At 38.7% G+C, this 27,404-nt stretch overlaps 2 protein-coding genes across 3 annotated transcripts in view; one reads left to right on the top strand and one right to left on the bottom strand.

The window, feature by feature from the left end:
• Positions 1-1,240: 1,240 nt before the first annotated feature.
• Positions 1,241-12,280, bottom strand: LOC128700770 (meiosis-specific nuclear structural protein 1). 2 transcript variants are annotated; one of them, XM_070097203.1, is made up of 11 exons: positions 12,202-12,254; positions 11,656-11,804; positions 11,263-11,386; positions 10,518-10,628; positions 9,544-9,662; positions 9,229-9,345; positions 6,829-6,955; positions 4,662-4,807; positions 4,438-4,495; positions 2,186-2,370; positions 1,241-1,564 (listed from the first exon to the last, which is right to left on the bottom strand). In XM_070097203.1, the coding sequence occupies exons 2-11, from the start codon at positions 11,694-11,696 to the stop codon at positions 1,456-1,458; spliced, it is 1,137 nt and encodes a 378-aa protein (XP_069953304.1). In that variant the 5' UTR covers positions 11,697-11,804; positions 12,202-12,254; the 3' UTR covers positions 1,241-1,455. The 2 variants fall into 2 exon arrangements, with proteins under 2 accessions (XP_069953304.1, XP_053650184.2); XM_053794209.2 differs by having other exon boundaries at positions 11,656-12,280.
• Positions 12,281-17,830: 5,550 nt separating this feature from the next.
• LOC128700767 (DNA excision repair protein ERCC-6) overlaps positions 17,831-27,404 on the top strand; it is a 28,495-nt gene continuing 18,921 nt past the window's right edge. The window contains exons 1-3 of the mRNA XM_053794199.2: positions 17,831-17,994; positions 18,425-18,731; positions 20,186-20,315. Of these exons, the coding sequence (XP_053650174.2) occupies positions 18,432-18,731; positions 20,186-20,315 (430 nt within the window). The 5' untranslated portion in view covers positions 17,831-17,994; positions 18,425-18,431. The remainder of the gene's footprint in view (positions 17,995-18,424; positions 18,732-20,185; positions 20,316-27,404) is intronic.

Here is a 27,404-nt window from a genome sequence, read left to right as displayed (position 1 = left end):
TGTTGGTACTACTATACTTTCATACATTCCCTTCTTTGCCTCCATAGATAATGTTTTTTGTCTCCACATATACCTCAATGCACCACTCTCCTTTTTTACTTTATCAATTCTATGATTAACCTCATCCTTCATGAATCCATCCACTGATATGTCAACTCCCAAATATCTGAAAACATTCACTTCTTCGATATTCCTCCTCCCCAATTTAATATCAAATTTTTCTTTATCTAAATCATTTGATATTCTCATAATTATTGGATGGATGGAACAAAATAGAATGACTTCAAGAGTGTATAAATCTGTAGTGGAGGGAAGGCAGGGTAGGGGGCAGCCTAGGAAAGATTGGAGGGAGGGGGTAAAGGAGGTTTTGTGTGAGGGGCTTGGACTTCCAGCAAGCATGGGTGAGCATGTTAGATAGAAGTGAATAGAGATAAATGGTTTTTAGGACTTGACGTGCTGTTGGAGTGTGAGCAAGGTAACATTTATGAAGGGATTCAGGAAAACTGGCAGGCCAGACTTGAGTCCTGGAGATGGGAAGTACAATGCCTGCACTCTGAAGGAGGGGTGTTAATGTTGCAGTTTTATAACTGAAGTGTAAGCATGCCTCTGGCAAGACAGTGATGGAGTGAATGATGAAAGTTTCTTTTTCAGGCCACCCTACCTTGGTGGGAAACAGCCAATTTGTTAATAAAAAAAAATTAGTTCAGGCTTCATTGGTCAAATTAATATACAGTATCTAAAAATTGATGAATAAGATGCATGGTATGTCAAATTCAGTGGTTCACATGTCTTATTCTGACCCACCAAAGTACAATAACAGCCATATCATGCAAATGATGTAAACATTACTAAAGTTAAAAAGAGAAACTTTTGTTTTTCTTTTTGGGTCACCCTGCTTCAGTGGGAAACATCTGGTTTGTTGAAAGAAGAAGGGTCTTCCATGATCTCTCTTGTAGTGACAAAACGACAGTGTCTTTACAAAGTGCAAACTACTCTGCATGAATTTGATTGGAAATGGCTCATTTTGATCCATATCCAGCTGTACCAACATTACTGCTAGCAAAGCAGCAAAGGTAGGAGGACCAATTTCAATAAGTTAACACTTATCGAAATTGACTTTGTGAAAAAATTATTTTGCAGCAGTACTGAAGTTATGTTATCAGTACACCAACAAGTGCATTTCATTGATTATTTGTAATTGAAAACATTCCAAACTGACAGGTAAAAAAAATAAGTAATGTTCGATTTGATTTTTATTTGTAATAAACATAAAAACTTTTAGCCCACCTACTAAATTTTTTTGCTGGCTGCTAGCAGTCAGCAGGCCCAAACAGCCAACACAACATGGCTGTCTAATCCTTGGAAACAGCTATGGTGTAAAATGAGTGATTGGCAAAGGAGCTTTCTAAGCCTGGTGAATGGCCAAGTAGCCAAAGTTTACAATACAAATATGAGTTACAGTAGTTGCCTGAGTCTGGCAAGTAACTGTGGTGTAAAATGTGACATCAGCTGAGGGGCATGTTTCAGAAGCAGCTGTTTCTCCTCTTCCTCTACCATACACTTCCTGTTTAAATATAAAATAATACATAAATCATTCCCACCATTTTCTTGAGAAAGTTCATTGCAAATAAGAGAACAATTAAATAGATATAGAACAACATAAGATTACTAAGGAAATTATTTTAAATGTTACACTTCTGCTTATCTTAGAAAACAACTAAAACTACAGGAAATTAGTGACTACCTATACTAACTTAATTACAGTAGTACAATGCTGTGTATATGGGCTTCATTAAAAGATGGCCAGCAGGAATTTATGACCTATCTATCCTATAATAGATGTCTTTTGAGCTATTCACATTAGTGCTTGCCCAAAATTCCTAACAGTGACTTTACACTTTTATCATTACAACTTGCTATTTTTAAAAAATGAATTCCTTGGATGCATAAAAAACTTTGCTAAGTGAATCAACACTACAAATTATAAGATGTGACAATTAACATTCTTCTTAAATAATGCTGGGGTCCTCAGCACTGTATGACCCTCATGGGTTTAGCACTTATGATTATAATAATAATACTGAGGTCCAGCTTTGGAACTTACTTTTCATGAATGATAAATATGAATAAACAAAACTGCTTCAAAATCTATAAGCCCTTGAATTTAAAAGGAATCATACTGTACCTCAGCTGTTCATAATGGTGAGCAGTCATGTCCTCCTCCTGGCGCTGCTTCACGATGGTGGCCCGCATGGCTCTTCTTTCCTCTAACAGCTGATCCACAAGGAGCCTGTGGTCTAGCTGTCGTCGCCTTCGAGCTTCTGACACCAACTGGTCAAGTCTTGCCTCCTCAGCCAGCACCTCGAGTAGCTGTAAAAGCCAATTTTATGATATTATAATGGTAATATCTAGCAACACAATCAGATATATTATGCACCTAACACTTGATCTTTACAGGGGCTGTGTTCATGAAAAATGGTACAAAGAGTGATTTTACTAAAACATATCAAAGTAACCTTGGCCGTGAAAGTGATATATTGCCTGTCTTACCTCTCAAATGCTCTTCCAGCTTTAAAACTATTAACTTAGCTTATCAACAACAAAAAACTCATTAGACTGCACTCCATCTAAAACACAGTACAGTACTACATCAACTTCAGTCCCTAGAATATGGATTAAAGTAAATTTTTAGTGTAGGGTAGAGCAGGAATGGTTCAGGAAATTTTAAAAAGCTCCAGTATTTGATCGCTGGAATTATGGTGTTTGTCACATTAAGCAAACTTGTATAAACTGAAGGAACTGTACAGTACCAGTAGAATTACATTTGTACTGTGCTGTAGTGTGTCTGCATATCTCATAGTTTTAATTAAATCATATTTTCCAAGACGCAAAAAAAAAAAAAAAAAAAAAAAAAAAAAAAAAAAAAAAAAAAAAAAAAAAAAAAAAAAAAAAAAAAAAAAGTGTAAAAACGCTAAGGAGCGAGAGACGTTGACTTTTCCTTCACTCTGTCTTGGTGGGAGATGACAGATATGTTAAATAATAATTTATGTGCACGACTGACTCGTTTAGATTGTCGTAGTATGGCTACTGCACCTACCTTGTCTATCTTATTTGACATTTAAAAATACATTCTCCATGGGAAAGTGGAACAGAATTCTTCGTCTGTAAGCCATGAGTGTCACAAGAGGTGACTAATCTGCTGGGAGCAAGGGGCTAGTAACCCCTTCTCCTGTATAAATTACAAAATTTAAAAACAAAATTCTGGTTTTTCTTTTAGGTCACCCTGCCTCGGTGGGATACGGCCGGTTTGTTGAAAAAAAAAAATACATGATAGAATCTTTAAAAGATAGAAAGTTTGTAAACGACTATATCAACAGTCCCAAGCCTCTTCACATGTGAGGAGGCTTTGGACACACAATGGGGATGCTCTGGATTTTATATAAAAATGTGTATAAAATCAGGCTTTTCAAACAGAAGCCTTTGGATTTCATCATAGCATGGGTGCATATCATGGCTAATTTGTAAAATTTAGCACTGAGTACAAATCTTTCAACAGCTATATGTAACAAAACATGTTACATATAGCTTTTATTCATTGACAAAACAACAAAATAATATACAAGAGGAGATAGTAAGTGGTATCTTTACCAGAAAAGATTATAATAGCCTAAATACTGAAGATGACACGATGGGAGCAAGGGAAGGGAAGGGAAGGGAAGAGAAAGGGATCCATCTTGGGTGACTATGGTATATTTTTAATTTCAGAGATAAAAGTGAGATTAGATACAGAACATTATTGAACCAGAAGACATTTCTGATCATAACATGGGTTTCCATAGGAAACAAGCTCGGAATATTAAACACTCAAGTTACAAACAATTTTCAGAACATTTTGTTCATTAGTAGGAGATCCCTGCATGCAAGAATTGAAAGTATCAGATCAGTATAAGAAGTATTCTCAATCTATCATCCAAAAGCAATGCAGGGGAAATAGGGAGTGAAAAAAAAGTTTCTTCTATTAGAAATACCTAATGTGTAAACTTTTTAATAATTAACCAAATACTGAAGTATAGGAAGAATTTAAAGGTAACAGTAATTTTTTTAACATGGCCATTTCCCATTGAGGCAGGGAGACCTAAAAAGAAAGAAAAAACTTTCATCATTCAACACGTTCACCATCACTCATACATAATCACTGTCTTTGCAGAGGTGCTCAGATACAACAGTTTAGATTTCCCTCCAAATTGCTCATATTCCCATTTCCAGGACTCAAGTCCAGATAACCATTTTCCCTGAATCCTTTCACAAAATTTTACCCTGCACACACTCCAACAGCTCGTCAGTAATATAGTAATAAAAAGTATGATTCTACTGGAAAATCTGAGACTGATTGAGACAATTATGTTACCAATTCTAGATACCAAACACACAACTTACCAGCTTGCGATACTCTGCTTCTTTTTCTCGCTCTTTAGCAATCTGCTCTTGTTTATACCTGAAAATAACATAGTACAAAATTTATTAAAATTTATGACTAATGAAATAACTAACTGAGCATCCGGATAAGATATTAAAATTGATTCTACTTTTGTGATGTTGGAGCCCTAGCACCATTTCAAATAACAGTATATAATAATGTCCTGTTCCCCGCCTACCCTTACCGTAACTGATTATCCCAGCCTTCTCTTAGGTTAATCTTAGCTGCTACTTCTCTTTGTTGTTTGTTTTCTGCATGTTTCTTCTCCTCAGCCTGCACCTCCAATACTTCCAACTCTAGACGCATATCTCGAAGAACATCTCTTGAATGCTGAGGGACAAATTTTCAAATAATGTACACAGTATACCAAAATATAGGTAACATTTTTACTGCCAAGTTCATTTTTATAAGTACAGTACTGGTACCCTATTATTATTTAAGAAAGAAAGTTCATTCTAGTTTTAGAACTCACTGTTTCAAATATAAAAAAAAATACAGTGCAAAATATAGGTAGTAAGTTGGTAGACAGCAACCGCCCAGGGAGGTACTACTGTCCTGCCAAGTGAGTGTAAAACGAAAGCCTGTAATTGTTTTACATGATGGTAGGATTGCTGGTGTCCATTTTTCTGTCTCATAAACATGAAAGGTTTCAGGTACATCTTGCTACTTCTACTTACACTTAGGTCACACTACACATACATGTTTTTTTTTTTTTTTCAACAAGTCAGCCGTCTCCCACCGAGGCAGGGTGACCCAAAAAAGAAAGAAAATCCCCAAAAAGAATATGCTTTCATCATCATTCAACACTTTCACCACACTCACACATAATCACTGTTTTTGCAGAGGTGCTCAGAATACAACAACTTAGAAGCATATATGTATAAAGATACACAACATATCCCTCCAAACTGCCAATATCCCAAACTCCTCCTTTAAAGTGCAGGCATTGTACTTCCCATTTCCAGGACTCAAGTCCAACTATATGAAAATAACCGGTTTCCCTGAATCCCTTCACTAAATATTACCCTGCTCACACTCCAACAGATCGTCAGGTCCCAAGTACCATTCATCTCCATTCACTCCTATCTAACACGCTCACGCACGCTTGCTGGAAGTCCAAGCCCCTCGCCCACAAAACCTCCTTTACCCCCTCTCTCCAACCCTTTCGAGGACGACCCCTACCTCGCCTTCCTTCCCCTATAGATTTATATGCTTTCCATGTCATTCCACTTTGATCCATTCTCTCTAAATGACCAAACCACCTCAACAACCCCTCTTCTGCCCTCTGACTAATACTTTTATTAACTCCACACCTTTAAATCCCACCTCAACAACCCCTCTTCTGATTACTTTTATTAACTCACACTCCTGAACACTTTTTCTGCATAATATTTACACCACACATTGCCCTTAGACAGAACATCTCCACTGCCTCCAACCATCTCCTCGCTGCTGCATTTACCACCCAAGCTTCACACCCATATAAGAGTGTTGGTACTACTATACTTTCATACATTCCCTTCTTTGCCTCCATAAATAACCTTTTTTGACTCCACATATACCTCAATGCACCACTCACCTTTTTTCCCTCATCAATTCTATGATTAACCTCATCCTTCATAAATCCATCCGCCGACACGTCAACTCCCAAGTATCTGAAAACATTCACTTCTTCCATACTCCTCCTCCCCATATATATACACACCCCTCTTGGTTTTCTTCTATTTTCTTACTAGTTGTTGTTTTTGTTTATTTCCTCTGATCTCCATGGGGAAGTAGAACAGAATTCTTCCTCCTCCTTTTGTAAGAGGTGACTAAAATGCTGGGAGCAAGGGCCTAGTAACCCCTTCTCCTGCATAAATTACTAAATTTAAAAAGAGAAACTTTCGTTTTTCTATTTGGGCCACCCTGCCTCGGTGGGATACGGCCGATTTGTTGAAAGAAGAAGAGAATGCTTTTTGAAGTGAGTTCATATGAGTGGTGTTAGGGAATACACAGATAGTTAATTTATTCCCACAGGGTGGCTGTGGAATGGGAACAAGAATACATTCTATTTTAGGAATAGCAAAGGTGCCACAAAATGAAAGCAAAGAGACTGGCGTATTACATGACCATACAGTATTAGGATGAAAACCAGACATACATTTATAAAGTGACTTGGTGAAAATTGGCACAAAGCACTCTGCCTACAGTGAAGGATGGGAGGGGCACTTCAATTGTGATATTTGAGCATTTCTGGCATGTAAAAAAATACACAAAGAAATGGTACTATGAGACTAGTGTTACATAGCCAAATTGTGAAAATCCCAATACCAAAGGAGTCATGAACAGTGATATGTAATTTAACATACCTGCTGCTTCTCAAGTTGCTTCACTAAGGTCAGCTCTCGACAATTTTGCTGAAGTCTCTGCATTTCTTCCTTTTGTCTCTCCACTTCCTTCTGTAGGTCCACTATTAAGTTATATTCCTCGGCTGACCTAGAATATAAATGCAAACAAGAGGATGTACTGTATTAGGAGACTGCAGAGTGGTTTGGGCAGCATATTTTCTGAAAAATACGTACAAACACAAATCTTTATTTCAAAATTACTGTATAAAATATACAGTAATCTGAAGGCCCATAGGATGTATAGCATTTCAGGCAAAAGATGAAATTTACATAATCAAAATTTCTTATGAGTATATTATGATGTCATTGTATATAATATGATCACAGCTCATCTACAGCATTTGTTGTCCAATTATTATTAAAGATGAATCAAGAGGAGAGGGGCACTTAAAAAATCAATATGTTTAATTAAAAAGAGTAATAACAAAAGGAATAAGAAAAGCTACAAGATATTATGAAAAAGTTGCAAGGGATTGAAAGATTAACCCAACAGGTTTCTTTCAGGTACATAGGAGTAAGATTAAGAAAGAGATAGGCCCACTGAAAAGTTGCTCATGTCATCTTACCATCAGTGACAAGGAAATGTGTACAATCTTCAACACTTATTTCTTCCCCCTGTTTTTATGCAGGAAGATACTAGTGAAATTCCTGAAATAAATTACATAAGCAAGAACGAAAATAAGTTATACACAATCAGTCACTAGTGACATAGTTCTCAGGCAAATTTTTAGAATTAAAGCCAAATAAATCCCTGGGTTCTGATGAATTGTTCTCAAGGGTTATAAAGGAATGTAAGGAGGAACTTTGTACGCCATTAGCCAGTACTTTCAATGTATTACTACGAAATGGCATAGTACCTGTGGAAAATGGCAAATGAAATACCTGTTTACTATGCAGGAGACAGGTATTATAGACCAATCAGCCTAACCTCCATTGTGGGAAAATTGATGGAATCAATAATTCTTGAGGCTATTCGAAGCCACCTTGTAAGATATAAATTAATCAGTGAATCTCAGCACAATTTTCCAAAGGGGTGTTCCTGCCTTATGAATTTACTGGCTTTTTTCACTAGGGTATTTGAGGCAGAGGTGTATCGTCTATGAAACTAATGAAGCTTAAACTTTATAAACGACTTTAGCCCACATTACTTGAAAATTTTGTGTCTACTGTATGAGAAGGAAGGGATTCTTAAAAAATAATAATAATAATAGTGTAATTCATTAAAAAATAATAGTTAAAATAAAAACTAAAAGGTTATTAGAGTATCATGTAGGCTAGCTGTACATGAAAAAAACATGCAAATTAAGGATGTTTCATTCATTTGTGGTGATTTGTCATGAAACAACCCTACTGAAGAAAACAGTGGTTACCCAGACCTTGTTGCTGGTTGCAAAGGGGCTCCCATATTATTATTATTATTATAATCAAAAAGAAGTGCTAAACCAGGGGCTTATAACAGTTCAAGCTTCAAGGCCCCAAAAATTTAGGTCTGCCACTGATTTGAGGTGGTAGATTATGGTAATGAATATGATATTTTGTATATGAACTTCGGTAAGGCCTTTGATAGAGTTCTACCCCAGAGATTGCTGAGGAAAGTACATAGATGCACGTGGAATAGAAGGGGGAATTTTTTCTTGGATAGAGGTGTGGCTGACAGATAGGCAAGAGAGTTTGCATAAATGGGGAGAAATCAGAGTGGAGACATATCACAAGCAGCGTTCCACAGGGGTCAGTGTTGGGCCCTTTGTTGCTCACAATGTACATACATAAATGACACCAAAATAGGACACGTAAACAGGACACCAAACTAGGAATATCTGTAATTTATGTAAGTGTATTTATGTAAGTGCGTTCGTACGTGTATGTTTGGGGGTCTGAAATGGACTAATCTACTTCACAATATTCCTTATGGGAACAAATTCGGTCAGTACTGGCACCTGAACATACTGCATATACCTTCTCTTTAAAGTTAGAATATTGACAGTGTGATCCAACCCACCAACAAACTTATTTTAAAAATAATTCTGTATTCTTTAAGTAGCATAAAGTCTTCTTCAGATAACATGAAAAGTTTCTGCAACTGGGAATATATTAGATACTAGTAACATCCGATTTATGACCGGCTCGACGTACAAACAAATACTGAAGGAGGGATGGGGATGTTGTGGTCTGGAGGGTCATCTGAACTGTGATGGCAGAACTCTTCTTGCAAGACAGTGACTGAATGAGTAAGTGAAAATGTTTTCTCCTTTGTCAAGCCACCTTACCATGGTAGAGACTGCCGGAATGTTAACAGAAATAATCTATGAAAGAAACAAGGACATTAACATGTGCAAATTTACAGTACTGTTCAGTAAATACCGTGCCAAATTTCTGTCCTTAAGTTTTTGCTCCTCTTGCTTTAGCTTCCTCAGCTGACTCTGCTTCAAGAAGATCTGATGATTGTGTTTTTGAGATTCCTGCTTTTTCTTCAACTGCCTTTAAAGTTTAATAATTAATGCACTTAAAATGAGTAAACATAAACACAAACTTCATAGTCAAATGGCAATTCTTTTCATAACTTTGTTATACAGTATTACAAAGAACTTTCATTGTTCCTATCCAGACAAACTTTTGAAAGTATAAACTAATATGGGGTTATTATTAAAATATACATACCCTAAAATGTCAACTTACTCTTCTTTTTCTTTTTTTATTAACCTGTCCTCATCGATCTCAGATAACATTTCCAGGGTTTTCTCGGCTTCCATTTTAGCTTTAATTTCAGCCTTTTTGGCAATTTGTTCCTTCAGAACCTAATAAAGAAAAAAGCTAGAAACAAGCACAGTTTTGAGTTTTACTTTTAATGACTATTATGCAGTGACTCCTCCTTTTGTTTCTGCTTTGAGAGGTTGGTACGTCCATCTGCTAAAAAAATTGGGAACCCAAGCAATGTACAGTATACTAATATATAATGTATACAGTGCCTGCACTCTGAAGGAAGGGTGTTAATGTTGCAGTTTTATAACTGTAGTGTAAGCACGCCTCTGGCAAGACAGTGATGGAGTGAATGATGATGAAAGTTTTTCGTTTTCGGACCACCCTGCCTTGGTGGGAAACGGCCGATGTTAATAAAAAATATAATAAATAATAAAGATGCAAATCCTAATAGTCTCAGGTATGCACAGCCATCTTAATGTTGCCCTTCTGAAAATGAGATCAAACAAATATGTAAAAGTTTTATTAATGTAAACTTAAATATACATAAATAAAACTTTGGAAAATGTAATAAATATGTCAAAGTATGGGAATCATTCTTAAAAAATAGAATGATCACAATAAAAATTCAGTTGATTTTTACAATGCATTGCTTTCTCTAAGCACTGACCAGAATACTTTTCATTCAAACTGAATTAAAAACAGACTGGCTAAAAAAAATTGAGCATGCTTCCATTGAAAAAGGTGCCTTGATGCTGGTGAAGAGCTCTTAATGGAGGACCTGGAGTTATGCCCCCCTCCCCTCTTCCTTGGATCAAACCTGATTACCCCCCCCCCAATTCTTCAAGCATTACATGACCCCTACAGATTTAGCTCTTTCTCATAAATATACAATAAAAATCAAGAAAATTTCAAATATAATTGACAGAACAAATGAAGCAACATAAAGTTACCTGTTGTGTCTCTAGCCTCTTTGCTTGTCTTGCTGCACATGAGATGGCATTAGACAACTGTTCCTCAGATTCCAGCTGCTTCACAAGTTGAGCATATTTCTTGTCTTGACACTGGGTAAAAAATAACATATGAGATAAATACCAATTAATAATTATAAAATAAATTTACAGTAGGGGCCCCAATCATACAGCAGGTTAGGTTCCACGCTACCTCTGTAAAGCAGAAATCACCGTATACATATATACAGTAGATGCATATTATTACAATTTCATCTTTGTGTAAGAAAACTCAATGTAATACATGAAGTGAGCTGTTGTGATATGTGAAGCGAGAATGAGTGCAACAAGTGAAACTCGTACACATCATAGACATTTTGCTCCTCTCTCTCTCTCTGATTTTAAATAGCACCTGTTGAAGCCAGTATGGGAAGGCTTAGAATGAATATGCTTATGTAGAGAAAGAAGAGGTATTGAGGACCTGAACCTAACATTTAGGGAAAAAACTATAATCCCATATTTATATTCCAAAATGCTCCAAGGACTTACATCAATGATCTTGTTGAGGCAGGTGTGGGGAGAGGCTGCCACAAACCCAAATCACAATAGTAAAGATAAGTACAGGATTTGTATATCAATGACTGTAGCAATAAAACAAATTCTCCAAAAGTTGTATACTGATATGAATGTGATCACAGTTATTATTTCTGTTGCAGTGAAGGGTGTTGCAAAATAAAACCAGTCTTACATCTAATATTTTCCTCTGGGCCTCCTTTTCTGCAATGGCTGCACTGTTGTCACGAGTAAGAGCACAGGCATGAATTTTAGATTCCAATGCTCGTAATTCAGGGCTGGATGACATGATCTGCCGTCTGGAAATATGGTTATGCACAGAAGATACACATCACTCTAAACCTTCTATTAGTGTTTAAATCTAGTACTATATATAATATTCAAAGCAATGTACTGTACAGTATATAAATGTGTGTCTTTTAAAGATTGTGGATTTGGTATGAAACACCCTGTTGATTTGCAAGTTTATATAATATGTATATAATATAGTATATAATAAGTTTATATACTGGTGGTATTTTGGGGCAAACTAAAATAAACAGTAGATAAATCATTGACAAAATATTACCTTAAAACAGCTGCATCCCAACAGTTTCCTTCCATATTCATGTAGTAAATGACAATTACAGTAACTCTTAAATTTTTATTGTGTATTTACAAAGATGATTTTATTTAATAAAATGTTGTATAGGCTGACACACAAGGGTCATATAGCGCCTGAGAAATGGGAGGAAATCAGGTTCAATTTAAGAAAGGGGAATTTATTATAATTATAATCAAAGGGAAAGCGCTAAACCCGTAGGATTATACAGTGCCTGTCGAGAAAGGGGAAGATTGGCTCTTCAGGATAAATGTAGTTGTTTGCTGCTGTTGCTTTTCAAGGGCTATGGCGGCGTGCAGTATGGGCCTAACTTTCTGAAATCTTGTGAACATATTGTCCAAACGTATGAGGGCAGCAAAAAGGAAAATTTCCTCAAAAAAAAAAAAAATAGGGAACTGTAGGATCCTAATTAGGCGAGGTGGATGCTTATCTAAACTTCATCGACACTCCACGAAGGTTAACTCAGAATCTCGTCCACGGTGTTGAACCTCACACAACACTCGGGAAGTTTACTTAGAAGTGTCTTAGATATCATGTTAAGCAGCTCGCCTAGGAGTTAGATTTAGTTATTAAATTAAACAATAGTCTTAACTAAGGATTATGTACCGAAGTTTTTAAATGACTCTTTGACGTGTACTTTTTTTATTTGTAGTGTACTGTTATAAATTAATTGGTAAAAATCACACAATTATTGTTACATTATATTATTTTACGAACTTCACGTGCACTTTTATTTGAGATTACTACAATACATAACCTGGAACTTATGATTTATAATATTGTTTACGTCGCTTACACAAGAAAGTTAAAATTTACTATAATATTTTAATAAGATAAAGTGAGTAATTAAGTAAGTTTATTTAGGTGCAGGTAAACATAACTACAATTATTATACATAGTTTAACACGTGTAAATTACCTAGGATAACACAATTTTATTTCCCAATAATAATTTCCTTATAATAATAATTACATTAGAATTGTAATAGGATATTAGCTAATAATACAACTTTCTTGGTAAATCTTAGAAGGCTTATAGATAACAGAGTAGCGCTAAACCCGAAAGAATCACATAGCAATAACCAGTATCATTAACTGCAGCTGCTGCTATTACTGTTTATCTGTTGCAGCTGCTTGTGTGGCTGTTACTGTTGTTGCTGCAGCTGCTTCTACTGCTATTGTTGCTATTTCTGCTACTGCTGTTGCTAATGTTGCTTCTACTGCAATTGCTGCTGCTGTCGTAGCTGATAGTGATGCTGCTTAAGCCATCTTGGTGGCTTGCAGATGTCTCGCTCTCGCCTGAGTATCTTCGACAAATTTCCCACATTCTCTTTAGGACGCTTGTCTTTATCTAATTCTTCCCGCTGTGAACATTAACGGTCGATGAACCATTCATCAGCTACATTTTTCTGATTTAAGGATATTTTACGGATATAATGGAATCACACACAAAGTGGGAGTTGTCACAGCTGCTCTTTGCTGATGACACTGTGCTCTTGGGAGATTCTGAAGAGAAGTTGCAGAGATTGGTGGATGAATTTGGTAGGGTGTGCAAAAGAAAATTAAAGGTGAATACAGGAAAGAGTAAGGTTATGAGGATAACAAAAAGATTAGGTGATGAAAGATTGGATATCAGATTGGAGGGAGAGAGTATGGAGGAGGTGAATGTATTCAGATATTTGGGAGTGGACGTGTCAGCGGATGGGTCTATGAAAGATGAGGTGAATCATAGAATTGATGAGGGGAAAAGAACTTTGTCCTTGGAGGCAAAGAGGGGAATGTATGAGAGTATAGTTTTACCAACGCTCTTATATGGGTGTGAAGCATGGGTGATGAATGTTGCAGCGAGGAGAAGGCTGGAGGCAGTGGAGATGTCATGTCTGAGAGCAATGTGTGGTGTGAATACAATGCAGAGAATTCGTAGTTTGGAAGTTAGGAGGAGGTGCGGGATTACCAAAACTGTTGTCCAGAGGGCTGAGGAAGGGTTGTTGAGGTGGTTCGGACATGTAGAGAGAATGGAGCGAAACAGAATGACTTCAAGAGTGTATCAGTCTGTAGTGGAAGGAAGGCGGGGTAGGGGTCGGCCTAGAAAAGGTTGGAGAGAGGGGGTAAAGGAGGTTTTGTGTGCGAGGGGCTTGGACTTCCAGCAGGCATGCGTGAGCGTGTTTGATAGGAGTGAATGGAGACAAATGGTTTTTAATACTTGATGTGCTGTTGGAGTGTGAGCAAAGTAACATTTATGAAGGGGTTCAGGGAAACCGGCAGGCCGGACTTGAGTCCTGGAGATGGGAAGTACAGTGCCTGCACTCTGAAGGAGGGGTGTTAATGTTGCAGTTTAAAAACTGTATTGTAAAGCACCCTTCTGGCAAGACAGTGATGGAGTGAATGATGGTGAAAGTTTTTCTTTTTCGGGCCACCCTGCCTTGGTGGGAATCGGCCAGTGTGATAATAAAAATAAATAATGGAAAGCCGGTTACTAAACTCAGGTGGGGTTGTGTCTCCCTCTCCCACAAAACTTTTAGTTCTATTTTTATTTGCAAAGGAAACTACCTTTTCATTTCGGAATTACTTTTCTCTTTCCCTTAGATATTTAGCACTTCTCCTTAAAATACTAATAATAACATTAAATGGCAGCTTATGCTGCTTCCCGATGCAAATATTTTCACTTAGTAAAGTTACGCAAAATTTTGGTCATTACAATTATCACACATAATAACATATGTGTAAATTACCTAAAATAATTCCCAAAAAGTAAAAAAAAATTAGTTGTGGCACCTGAGTTCACCCGCAGCTCATCCTGTGAGTGGTAGTGCAAAAACCAGGATTACAGAAGTCACAATGTGTCTTTGTCAGCTCCATCTGAGCATTGTTACACCACTAGAAAGAAATATTAGTCATTTTGTATTTTACTATTACTCTGTATAGTTGATGTGCACATGGACCGGGCCGTGGGGGCGTCGACCCCCAAAACATCCTCCGGGTATCTTTCGGGTAATGCAAAATGGAATTCATTAATTTTTTTTATCTTATTTCCACTAAAAAAAAGATGGTCATAACTGGATTAGAATCTCTATACAAGTGGATACAACCTGAATATTTCAGGTTGTATCTTATTAAGAATGAAATGTTTTGTCATAAGTAAAGTTTGGATGAAGGTGCTTCTGGAAGGTTGGGTGAACCAGCTCAGGAAGTCACCTAAAATGTTCCTAAAGAGCGAAGGTACAGAGAGGGAGAAGAGTGAATTTCTTGTACAGTTAACATTTGTGTTAACTGTACAAGAAATTCACTCTTCTCCCTCTCTGTACCTTCGCTCTTTAGGAACATTTTAGGTGGCTTCCTGAGCTGGTTCATCCAACCTTCCAGAAGCACCTTCAAGCTCCGTGTCCAGCCCAGGAGACGCCCTCAGGGCGCGAAACCACCAAAACGCCTGAACGTCGGCAAGCTGAAGGCCCACAACGTCAAGCAGTCCTTTGCAGAAATCCTGGAAACCCGCTTGGAGTCCGTCGTGCTGGACGTTCAAAACGTCGAAGCAGCATGGATCGCACTCCGTGATACAATGTACAGCACAGCCATGGAGTGTCTAGGACCCGTCACCAGGAAGCACAAGGACTGGTTCGACGAACACTGCACAGAAATCCAGCAGTTGCTGGAAGAGAAACGAAAGGCCTACATGGCCCACATCAACGACCCAAAGTCCACAGCGAAGCAAGATGCACTGAGAAACATACGCAGCAATACCCAGCGAAAAATGCGTGAAATGCAAGACTCTTGGCTAAGCAACAAAGCCGATGAGATTCAGGGCTTTGCAGACAGAAACGATATGAAGAACTTCTATGACGGCCTGAAAGAAATCTACGGCCCTACCACCTCTGGCACATCACCACTCCTCAGCGCAGATGGGTCAACGCTGCTCACAGACAAGAAAATTCTAGAGAGATGGGCAGAACATTTTGACAGCGTGCTGAACCGTCCATCCACCATCAACGATGAAGCCATCGAACGTCTACCTCAGATTCCGACCAACGAGACGCTGAATGGCATCCCCACTTTGGAGGAGACTCAGCAAGCAATACGTCAACTGTCCAGTGGCAAAGCTACTGGGTCTGACTCCATCCCAGCTGAAGTCTACAAAGAAGGCGGAATGGCACTGGTAGAGAAACTTCATCAACTCTTCCAGCTTGTATGGCAGTACGAGACAGTTCCTCAGGACTTTAAAGATGCTTCCATCGTGCATCTCTACAAACGAAAAGGAAACCGCCAGGCATGCGACAACCACCGTGGTATCTCCCTGCTCTCCATCGCAGGCAAAACCCTGACTAGAGTTCTACTCAATCGGCTCAATGAACATCTAGAGCAAGGACTCCTACCTGAAAGCCAGTGCGGCTTCCGGAAAGATCGCGGGACTATCGACATGGTGTTCGCTGCTAGACAGCTACAGGAGAAATGTCAGGAACAGAACGCCGACTTGTACTCCACCTACGTCGATTTGACCAAGGCCTTCGACACCGTTAGTAGAGAGGGCCTTTGGAGAATCATGGCAAAGTACGGCTGCCCAAAGACGTTTATCGCCATCGTACGCCAACTTCACGATGGAATGCTGGCCAGAGTCCAAGACAACGGAGAGACGTCTAAACCATTCCCAGTCTCAAATGGAGTGAAACAAGGCTGCGTGCTTGCTTCCACCGTGTTCAGCCTGATGTTCTCGGCCATGCTTACAGACTCATTCAGGGACACAGACGCAGGAATCGGCATCAGGTACCGTACAGATGGGTCTGTCTTTAACCTCAGGAGGCTTCAAGCAAAAACCAAGGCTGCAACTGACACCATCAATGACCTGCTATTTGCTGATGACTGCGCCCTCAACGCTGCTTCAGAAGCCGCCATGCAGCACAGTGTTGACAAGTTCTCTGACGCCTGCAACAACTTCGGGCTGACAATCAGTACAACGAAGACTGAAGTGATGCACCAGCCTGCTCCGGGAAAGACGTATGTTGAGCCAAACATCACCATCAACGGGCAGCGACTGAACGCCGTAGACAAATTCACCTACCTCGGCAGTACCCTTTCCAGAAACGTTGTCATCGATGATGAGGTGAATGCCAGACTTGCCAAAGCCAGTGCCACTTTCGGCAGGCTCCACAAGAATGTGTGGAACCGAAGAGGCATCACCACAAGCACCAAGATCAAGGTGTACAGAGCCATAGTCCTCACCACACTTCTCTATGGCTGCGAAACCTGGACTGTCTACAAACGTCACGCCAGAAAGTTGAACCACTTTCACACCACACGGCTCAGAAAAATTCTTGGCATCAAATGGCAAGATAAGATCCCAGACACAGAAGTGCTGACTACAGCTGGCCTGCCTAGCATCTACACCATCCTAATGCAGACACAGCTTCGCTGGGCAGGTCACGTTGCTCGCATGCCAGACCACCGGCTGCCAAAGAAACTCTTGTTTGGCGAACTGCAGCATGGAAAGCGCTCTCAAGGAGGCCAAAAGAAACGCTATAAGGACACCCTTAAGACTGCTCTGAAAGCTTTCAATATCAACCACACCATGTGGGAGCTGATAGCTCAGGACAGGAATGACTGGCGAGCAGTTGTCCAGAAAGGGGCAACATCCTGCGAGGCAAGCAGAATCTCACTAGCTGAGCAGCGCAGTTGAGTTACTTGGTTGCTTTAATTTTTAAGGTTATAATCATGACTGATTTCGACTGTATCTTATAGTTAGACTCTTAATGTTAAGATATTAAAAGGGCCCAAGTGGAAATAAGTCATTTTGTCTAACTTTTATGGGTTATCCTAGGTAATTCACACATGTATAGTAATTATAATCACCTTAATTTACGTAATTGTACTTATGTGTAACTGTACCTAAATAAACTTACATTGGGAAGATCTTCATACAGCGTAAGCTTTTATTTTATATTATTATTATTATTATTATTATTATTATTATTATTATTATTATTATTATTATTATTATTATATAGAGAGAAGAGGTAAATCCGCAAGGATCATATATCGCCTGGGGAACGAGAGGCAATTAAGTTTGATCCAAGGAAGAGGAGAACAAGTCCAATTCATTGGATCAAGAACCCTCACCAACATTAAGGAACTTCCTTCGTGGAGAAGTTGTCAGCAGCCCTTAAAATCCCCAACAAGAATAGTAACAAGAACTGTCCCTTAACAACCCTAACACTTAACAACAACTGCTTGTATTATCCAGTTATGTTTTGTTATGGTTACTGTAGTGAATAGTGGGATTATATTAGAGAATCCTGGATTGTCTCCATAAGTGCACCAGGTGAGCGGCATTAAATATTAGAGGAGGTGGTGTTGGCTTGACTGGTAGGTGCACATAAGTACAATTAACATACTTAGTGTAAATTACATAGGATAACCCATTGTAAATTACCTAGGATAACCCAAAAAAAAGATCAGACAGACTGACTTATTTACATGCATGCTAGTGGCTTTCTTTTGTGCTTAATATTTTATAACATGTAAACTACATTTTGTTCATGCTACACAAGATAAATACAATATTAGTTCAAATGTGATTGTTAATAAATAAAAGAAAATATATTTTATAGCAGGATGTCAGTAATTTCATTAAAAAAAACACTGCAAAGAGAGCAATTTTTAACTTAAAAGTCCAATTATTTTGTAGCATAGGAAATACAAATAATATCTCAGAAGAAAATTTTGAAAACTTAGTTATCTTTTCCTTACAGATTCATCATGGGAAGCCAAGAGGCAGGATGTTCTACATTGGAAGGGGCATCCTCTGAAACAATGGGCAAGAATGATGCTATGAGCTTGCAGTCTATTAATAATGAACAGTCCACAAAAATGGAGATGAGCTTCACACCATCTGATAACATTCTTCGTAACTTATTAAGTGGAGGAGACAACAAAATGAGTGCAGACAACAGCAGAAGTTCTGTGGCTCAAGACCTGCAAGACCAGGATGATGAGCTAAGAGCTCTGGGGATCTCAGTTGTAGATCAGCTGTCATTGGAACGTGATGTTGAAGCTGCAGTAAGTTAATACTTATATAATATTGTATTGCTGTTTTTGTATGTTAAGCGATATGTCATTCATGTATTATCTTGTTTATTAAGATAGTTTGTTGTCTTATAGTATGTTAACCTTATTGTTATGGTTCGAATCTTAATCTTTAGCACTCTGTAACAATACACTTCATAGAATGAGAAGATATTTCCAAACTTAGAAATGTAAGGCACAAATAATAGTTACTCAGTCTTTTCCTAGTCTCTTTTTATTTAAAAGCTTAAATATTTTAGATATTCACAAATATCTATTAAATATCACTTTGGTCAGAAACTTTCCTTCACACAAGAAAACTCTTAAATAGAATGTACATCATAGACCTCCTCTGGAGACTGTCAATATGGTCACTACACTTGATAATGATCAGAGGAATATTACTGCTTCCTCAATAGTAACATTACTTGTGTGCAAGTACATATATTGAGAATTAACACTTTCACTGAGTAACTCCCTGGCATAAGGAATATATCACAAAGTTATAAGCGTGACACTGGTCATCACATCATAAACTGTAGGTAACAGTATATAGTAATTGTCCGCAGACTTCACTTCATAATAAACCACAAGCTGGTTCAGGAGTTTCTACAACAGAATTCTCTATCCAAGTGAGAATAAGGCGGAGTACTAGGAGGGTAGCTCAGTCAATGCACACTGAGTCGGCAGAGAGAGCGAACTGAATTAACACAGTTAATCCATACATGACATCAACTCGCCAAAGGGGAGAGGAAATAGTAGGCTAAACTACCCTCCAAGGACATACCTTGTTTCAACTTTTAGCCAGCTGTTACCTACCTACCTAACATTACTCAAAATATGTAAATATATATATATACACATCATACCCGGGTATATTCCTAAATCAGATAATATTATAAACTAGTGGAATCTTTAATTTAGCTAATATTAAAGAAACCCCGAGTATAATATTAAGTGGATAATACATAAATTAATCTCATTATGACCTTGGTCATAACACTTAACTTAACCTACATATAACAGATTTATATTACTATGTTTAGTTCTTCCTAGTTACAACCCACCCACCTCTACTCACTCTCACGCCACACCAACATCAACTGCCTACAAAATCACACTATTTTTGTTTTCCAAAGCATATATTTAAGTATTTCTCTCCTCAACCACTCTGTACCCCAACTGCCAGCTTATTATACACACATTTGCTCTTATTCTGACTTTGAAATCAGCATATCAATACAATGTTAATACTATACATAGTACTGTATTCATATAGTGTACACCATTACTCATCTGTGTACAGTACTTTCTTTTTTGTGGCTTTACGGTAGGGTATCCCATTCAAGAATTTTTGTGCATCTAATTTTTAGAATTACAGATATTTGTTGTGTTTGAAAGAAATTACTTGTGAGTGCATAATGTATTTATTCCTCTGGTATTTGCAGGTTGATAAAGCTGTCACCAAACACACTCGCAAACAGAGGCTGCAGATTCTTAAAAAGGAAATCAAGGACATTAATCTTACCATCAGACAGGGTGACAATAGGTTGCTTGAGCTAAATAATAGGCTTGCAGGTATTGTTTCCTTATTTTATTGGCAAATCTTTATAACAAGTCGGCCGTCTCCCACCGAGGCAGGGTTTACTTTCATCATCATTCAACACTTTCACCACACTCGCACATTATCACTGTTTTTGCAGACGTGCTCAGAATACAACAGTCTAGAAGCATACACATATAAAGATACACAACATATCCCAAATCAATTACAATGTGAGTTGCCAGTTTCACTTCTTTAGGGTAGTGTAGTAAGAATCTCTGTCTCATAAACAAGCTAGATAACAGGGATATCTTGCTACTCCTACTTACACTTTGGTCACACTTCACAGACACACACATGCATATATATATATATACATACATCTAGGTTTTTCTCCTTTTTCTAAATAGCTCTTGTTCTTCTTTATTTCTTCTATTGTCCATGGGGAAGTGGAAAAGAATCTTTCCTCCATAAGCCATGCGTGTCGTATGAGGCGACTAAAATGCCGGGAGCAATGGGCTAGTAACCCCTTCTCCTGTAGACATTTACTAAAAAAGAGAAGAAGAAAAACTTTATAAAACTGGAATGCTTGAATGTGCGTGGATGTAGTGCGGATGACAAGAAACAGATGATTGCTGATGTTATGAATGAAAAGAAGTTGGATGTCCTGGCCCTAAGCGAAACAAAGCTGAAGGGGGTAGGGGAGTTTCGGTGGGGGGAAATAAATGGGATTAAATCTGGAGTATCTGAGAGAGTTAGAGCAAAGGAAGGGGTAGCAGTAATGTTGAATGATCAGTTATGGAAGGAGAAAAGAGAATATGAATGTGTAAATTCAAGAATTATGTGGATTAAAGTAAAGGTTGGATGCGAGAAGTGGGTCATAATAAGCGTGTATGCACCTGGAGAAGAGAGGAATGCAGAGGAGAGAGAGAGATTTTGGGAGATGTTAAGTGAATGTATAGGAGCCTTTGAACCAAGTGAGAGAGTAATTGTAGTAGGGGACCTGAATGCTAAAGTAGGAGAAACTTTTAGAGAGGGTGTGGTAGGTAAGTTTGGGGTGCCAGGTGTAAATGATAATGGGAGCCCTTTGATTGAACTTTGTATAGAAAGGGGTTTAGTTATAGGTAATACATATTTTAAGAAAAAGAGGATAAATAAGTATACAAGATATGATGTAGGGCGAAATGACAGTAGTTTGTTGGATTATGTATTGGTAGATAAAAGACTGTTGAGTAGACTTCAGGATGTACATGTTTATAGAGGGGCCACAGATATATCAGATCACTTTCTAGTTGTAGCTACACTGAGAGTAAAAGGTAGATTGGATACAAGGAGAATAGAAGCATCAGGGAAGAGAGAGGTGAAGGTTTATAAACTAAAAGAGGAGGCAGTTAGGGTAAGATATAAACAGCTATTGGAGGATAGATGGGCTAATGAGAGCATAGGCAATGGGGTTGAAGAGGTATGGGGTAGGTTTAAAAATGTAGTGTTAGAGTGTTCAGCAGAAGTTTGTGGTTACAGGAAAGTGGGTGCGGGAGGGAAGAGGAGCGATTGGTGGAATGATGATGTAAAGAGAGTAGTAAGGGAGAAAAAGTTAGCATATGACAAGTTTTTACAAAGTAGAAGTGATGCAAGGAGGGAAGAGTATATGGAGAAAAAGAGAGGTTAAGAGAGTGGTGAAGCAATGTAAAAAGAGAGCAAATGAGAGAGTGGGTGAGATGTTATCAACAAATTTTGTTGAAAATAAGAAAAAGTTTTGGAGTGAGATTAACAAGTTAAGAAAGCCTAGAGAACAAATGGATTTGTCAGTTAAAAATAGGAGAGGAGAGTTATTAAATGGAGGGTTAGAGGTATTGGGAAGATGGAGGGAATATTTTGAGGAATTGTTAAATGTTGATGAAGATAGGGAAGCTGTGATTTTGTGTATAGGGCAAGGAAGAATAACATCTTGTAGGAGTGAGGAAGAGCCACTTGTGAGTGTGGGGGAAGTTCGTGAGGCAGTAGGTAAAATGAAAGGGGGTAAGGCAGCCGGGATTGATGGGATAAAGATAGAAATGTTAAAAGCAGGTGGGGATATAGTTTTGGAGTGGTTGGTGCAATTATTTAATAAATGTATGGAAGAGGGTAAGGTACCTAGGGATTCAAATTCAAATTCAAATTCAAATTCAAAGTTTATTCTCTATAAGGATTACAATGCTTACAGAAATTTGGTTATTGTTTGGTTTACATGTAGTAAAATTGTGATTACAGAGTGTACCACTAGAACGCTTAGCATGGCTAGGCATTTCGGGCATACAGTGGACCCCCGCATAACGATGGCATCGCATAGCGATTTTTCCGCATAACGATTACTTTTATCGCAAAATTTTTGCCGCGCATACCGATTAAAAACCCGCATACCGATTTTCGTCCGAGACGCGTCCAATGTGCCCTCAGCCAGCCTCACATGTGCCGCTCCGTCCCATTGTTTACCAGCCAGCCTCCGCGGTAACATCCAAGCATACACTCGGAATATTTCGTATTATTACAGTATTTTCGGTGCTGTTTCTGGAAAATAAGTGACCATGGGCCCCAAGAAAGCTTCTAGTGCCAACCCTGTGGTAAAAAGGGTGAGAATTAGTATGGAAATTAAGAAAGATTTTGAAGGGTTTGGGGCTAACCCTGAGAAGCCTATGCCAGTTGTGGAATCCATTGTGCCTACTTCAAAGATTAAGGAAATGTGTGCAGAGTGGGTTGAACTGCAAACCTTTATAGATGAAAATCACCCTGACACAGCTGTTGCAAGCCGTGCTTGTGACTATTTCAATGACAATGTTATGGCCCATTTTAGGAAAGTCTTGAAGGAACGGGAGGTACAGAGCTCTATGGACAGATTTGTTGTGCGACAGAGGTCCAGTGACTCTCAAGCTGGTCCTAGTGGCATTAAAAGAAGAAGGGAAGTAACCCCAGAAAAGGACTTGCTACCTCAAGTCCTAATGGAAGGGGATTCCCCTTCTAAACAGTAAGAAGATAATGCTCTCCCCTCCTCCCATCCCATCAATCATCACCAGATCTTCAATAAAAGTAAGTGTCATGTAATTGTGCATGCCTTTTTCAGTTTGTGTGTATTAAAATTAACATTTCATGTGGTAAAAAAAAAATTTTTTCATACTTTTGGGCGTCTTGCACGGATTAATTTTATTTCCATTATTTCTTATGGGGAAAATTCATTCGCATAACGATTATTTCGCATAACGATGAGCCCTCTTGCACGGATTAAAATCGTTAACCGGGGGTCCACTGTACTTAGTTTTATTCTTAATTGTAAAATATTACAAATTATGAGGTAAGTTGGTATTATGGCTAAGTGACTAAATACTAGTTTGTGAGTTTAGCAATGTGAATGCTTTTGTTTTGGCACAGTACATAGTTTCAGTATTGGAGTATCACAGGATTCATTATTTTAAGACTGAGATTAATATTTCTGTTTATGGTCAAATGAGTGAGTGAGTGTAAGTGTGAACCACCAGGTGGTATTTGTGTAGTTAGTTGACGGGGTGTATCAGGGAGATAAGATGTTTTCTAATGGTAGTTTTGAAGGTGATGAATGTGTCTGCAGTTCTAGAGTTCTCAGGTAGGGTATTCCAGATTGGCAGAGAGCATGCATAGTTCCTTTGTATAAAGGCAAAGGGGATAAAAGAGAGTGCAAAAATTATAGGGGGATAAGTCTGTTGAGTATACCTGGTAAAGTGTATGGTAGAGTTATTATTGAAAGAATTAAGAGTAAGACGGAGAATAGGATAGCAGATGAACAAGGAGGCTTTAGGAAAGGTAGGGGGTGTGTGGACCAGGTGTTTACAGTGAAACATATAAGTGAACAGTATTTAGATAAGGCTAAAGAGGTCTTTGTGGCATTTATGGAATTGGAAAAGGCGTATGACAGGGTGGATAGGGGGGCAATGTGGTAGATGTTGCAGGTGTATGGTGTAGGAGGTAGGTTACTGAAAGCAGTGAAGAGTTTTTACGAGGATAGTGAGGCTCAAGTTAGAGTATGTAGGAAAGAGGGAAATTATTTCCCAGTAAAAGTAGGCCTTAGACAAGGATGTGTGATGTCACCGTGGTTGTTTAATATATTTATAGATGGGGTTGTAAGAGAAGTAAATGTGAGGGTCTTGGCAAGAGGCGTGGAGTTAAAAGATAAAGAATCACACATAAAGTGGGAGTTGTCACAGTTGCTCTTTGCTGATGACACTGTGCTCTTGGGAGATTCTGAAGAGAAGTTACAGAGATTGGTGGATGAATTTGGTAGGGTGTGCAAAAGAAGAAAATTGAAAGTGAATACAGGAAAGAGTAAGGTTATGAGGATAACAAAAAGATTAGGTGATGAAAGATTGGATATCAGATTGGAGGGAGAGAGTATGGAGGAGGTGAATGTATTCAGATATTTGGGAGTGAACGTGTCAGCGGATGGGTCTATGAAAGATGAGGTGAATCATAGAATTGATGAGGGGAAAAGGGTGAGTGGTGCACTTAGGAGTCTGTGGAGACAAAGAACTTTGTCCTTGGAGGCAAAGAGGGGAATGTATGAGAGTATAGTTTTACCAACGCTCTTATATGGGTGTGAAGCATGGGTGATGAATGTTGCAGCGAGGAGAAGGCTGGAGGCAGTGGAGATGTCATGTCTGAGAGCAATGTGTGGTGTGAATATAATGCAGAGAATTCGTTGTTTGCAAGTTAGGAGAAGGTGCAGGATTACCAAAACTGTTGTCCAGAGGGCTGAGGAAGGGTTGTTAAGGTGGTTCGGACATGTGGAGAGAATGGAGCGAAACAGAATAACTTCAAGAGTGTATCAGTCTGTAGTGGAAGGAAGGCGGGGTAGGGGTCGGCCTAGGAAAGGTTGGAGGGAGGGGGTAAAGGTTTTGTGTGCGAGGGGCTTGGACTTCCAGCAGGCATGCGTGAGCATGTTTGATAGGAGTGAATGGAGACAAATGGTTTTTAATACTTGACGTGCTGTTGGAGTGTGAGCAAAGTAACATTTATGAAGGGGTTCAGGGAAACCGGCAGGCCGGACTTGAGTCCTGGAGATGGGAAGTACAGTGCCTGCACTCTGAAGGAGGGGTGTTGATGTTGCAGTTTAAAAACTGTAGTGTAAAGCACCCTTCTGGCAAGACAGTGATGGAGTGAATGATGGTGAAAGTTTTTCTTTTTCGGGCCACCCTGCCTTGGTGGGAATCGGCCAGTGTGATAATAAAAAAAAAAGATGGGGTTGTAAGAGAAGTAAATGCGAGGGTCTTGGCAAGAGGCGTGGAGTTAAAAGATAAAGAATCACACATAAAGTGGGAGTTGTCACAGTTGGTCTTTGCTGATGACACTGTGCTCTTGGGAGATTCTGAAGAGAAGTTGCAGAGATTGGTGGATGAATTTGGTAGGGTGTGCAAAAGAAGAAAATTAAAAGTGGATACAGGAAAGAGTAAAGTTATGAGGATAACAAAAAGATTAGGTGATGAAAGATTGGATATCAGATTGGAGGGAGAGAGTATGGAGGAGGTGAATGTATTCAGATATTTGGGAGTGGACGTGTCAGCGGATGGGTCTATGAAAGATGAGGTGAATCATAGAATTGATGAGGGGAAAAGGGTGAGTGGTGCACTTAGGAGTCTGTGGAGACAAAGAACTTTGTCCTTGGAGGCAAAGAGGGGAATGTATGAGAGTATAATTTTACCAACGCTCTTATATGGGTGTGAAGCATGGGTGATGAATGTTGCAGTGAGGAGAAGGCTGGAGGCAGTGGAGATGTCATGTCTGAGGGCAATGTGTGGTGTGAATATAATGCAGAGAATTCGTAGTTTGGAAGTTAGGAGGAGGTGCGGGATTACCAAAACTGTTGTCCAGAGGGCTGAGGAAGGGTTGTTGAGGTGGTTCGGACATGTAGAGAGAATGGAGCGAAACAGAATGACTTCAAGAGTGTATCAGTCTGTAGTGGAAGGAAAGCGGGGTAGGGGTCGGCCTATGAAAGGTTGGAGGGAGGGGGTAAAGGAGGTTTTGTGTGCGAGGGGCTTGGACTTCCAGCAGGCATGCGTGAGCGTGTTTGATAGGAGTGAATGGAGACAAATGGTTTTTAATACTTGACGTGCTGTTGGAGTGTGAGCAAAGTAACATTTATGAAGGGGTTCAGGGAAACCGGCAGGGCGGACTTGAGTCCTGGAGATGAGAAGTACAGTGCCTGCACTCTGAAGGAGGGGTGTTAATGTTGCAGTTTAAAAACTGTAGTGTAAAGCACCCTTCTGGCAAGACAGTGATGGAGTGAATGATGGTGAAAGTTTTTCTTTTTCGGGCCACCCTGCCTTGGTGGGAATCGGCCAGTGTGATAATAAAAAAAAATAAAAAAATAATGAATGGATGTTGTTGTACATTAATATTGCAGCTCGAGTTTGGTCATAGTTTCTTAAAAAAAGTTTTCAATCATTTGCAAGGTTTTAACCTAATATTCCTATATCTTGGTGACTGTTAGGCTTGTGTCCAGCTTTTGTATCAGTTCCTTAATAAATTTCATATATATTTTCACTACCATTCTTATAATTTTAATTAAAGTATTTTAGGTAGGAGGAATATTTTTTATAATTATGAAAATTCCAAGTAGATGAGAATAAGAAGGACATTGGTGAGTAAAAGGGAAGTGAGTGAATGAACTAGAGGAGAAAATTAGGGAAAGATACAAGCAATTATTCTAAATATGGAGTCTTCATCTGTATCTGATGTTAAAAGATTGTTTGAGTAATACTTCACCAACCTTATTCCACATATTCCCAAATATTGGATGATATAGTGTATAGTCTCATTTGAAAATGTAACTCAAAAAAGTTGGACTCATCTCTGAGATTAGTGTTTGAGTGTAGCTTTACAATAGCATATTCATTGTTATTTTCAAGGAAAGTGCCAGACTGTAGGTTAGGACAGGGCTTTAGGGTTGCTAGACAAGTACGTATAATAATGGATTCATCAACAAAACCCATAAAAAGTAATGTGAAAAGATTAGCTTTTATTTTCATGTTTTGGAGTTGGAAAAAGATACTTTATTATATGAGTGTTGGTAGGTGTTGCAAAAAAAAAAAAAATGAGTATACTGTATATCCATTCAAACGTAT

The sequence above is a fragment of the Cherax quadricarinatus genome, chromosome 56, assembly GCF_038502225.1.
Source record: "Cherax quadricarinatus isolate ZL_2023a chromosome 56, ASM3850222v1, whole genome shotgun sequence".
NCBI classification, from domain to species: Eukaryota; Metazoa; Arthropoda; class Malacostraca; order Decapoda; family Parastacidae; genus Cherax; species Cherax quadricarinatus.
Note: the sequence above shows the minus strand (reverse complement) of the source record. Positions and strands in the feature narration are given on the sequence as shown.

Bases quoted from the DNA above. Each gene is read 5' to 3' on its own strand.
- LOC128700770 (XM_053794209.2), bottom strand. From the start codon at position 11,696: ATGAATATGGAAGGAAACTGTTGGGATGCAGCTGTTTTAAG. The intron at 11,387-11,655 runs GTAATATTTTGT...CCATATTTCCAG, and splicing joins TGGGATGCAGCTGTTTTAAG to ACGGCAGATCATGTCATCCA. The intron at 6,956-9,228 runs GTATTTACTGAA...TTTATATTCTAG, and splicing joins AAGGACAGAAATTTGGCACG to GTCAGCCGAGGAATATAACT.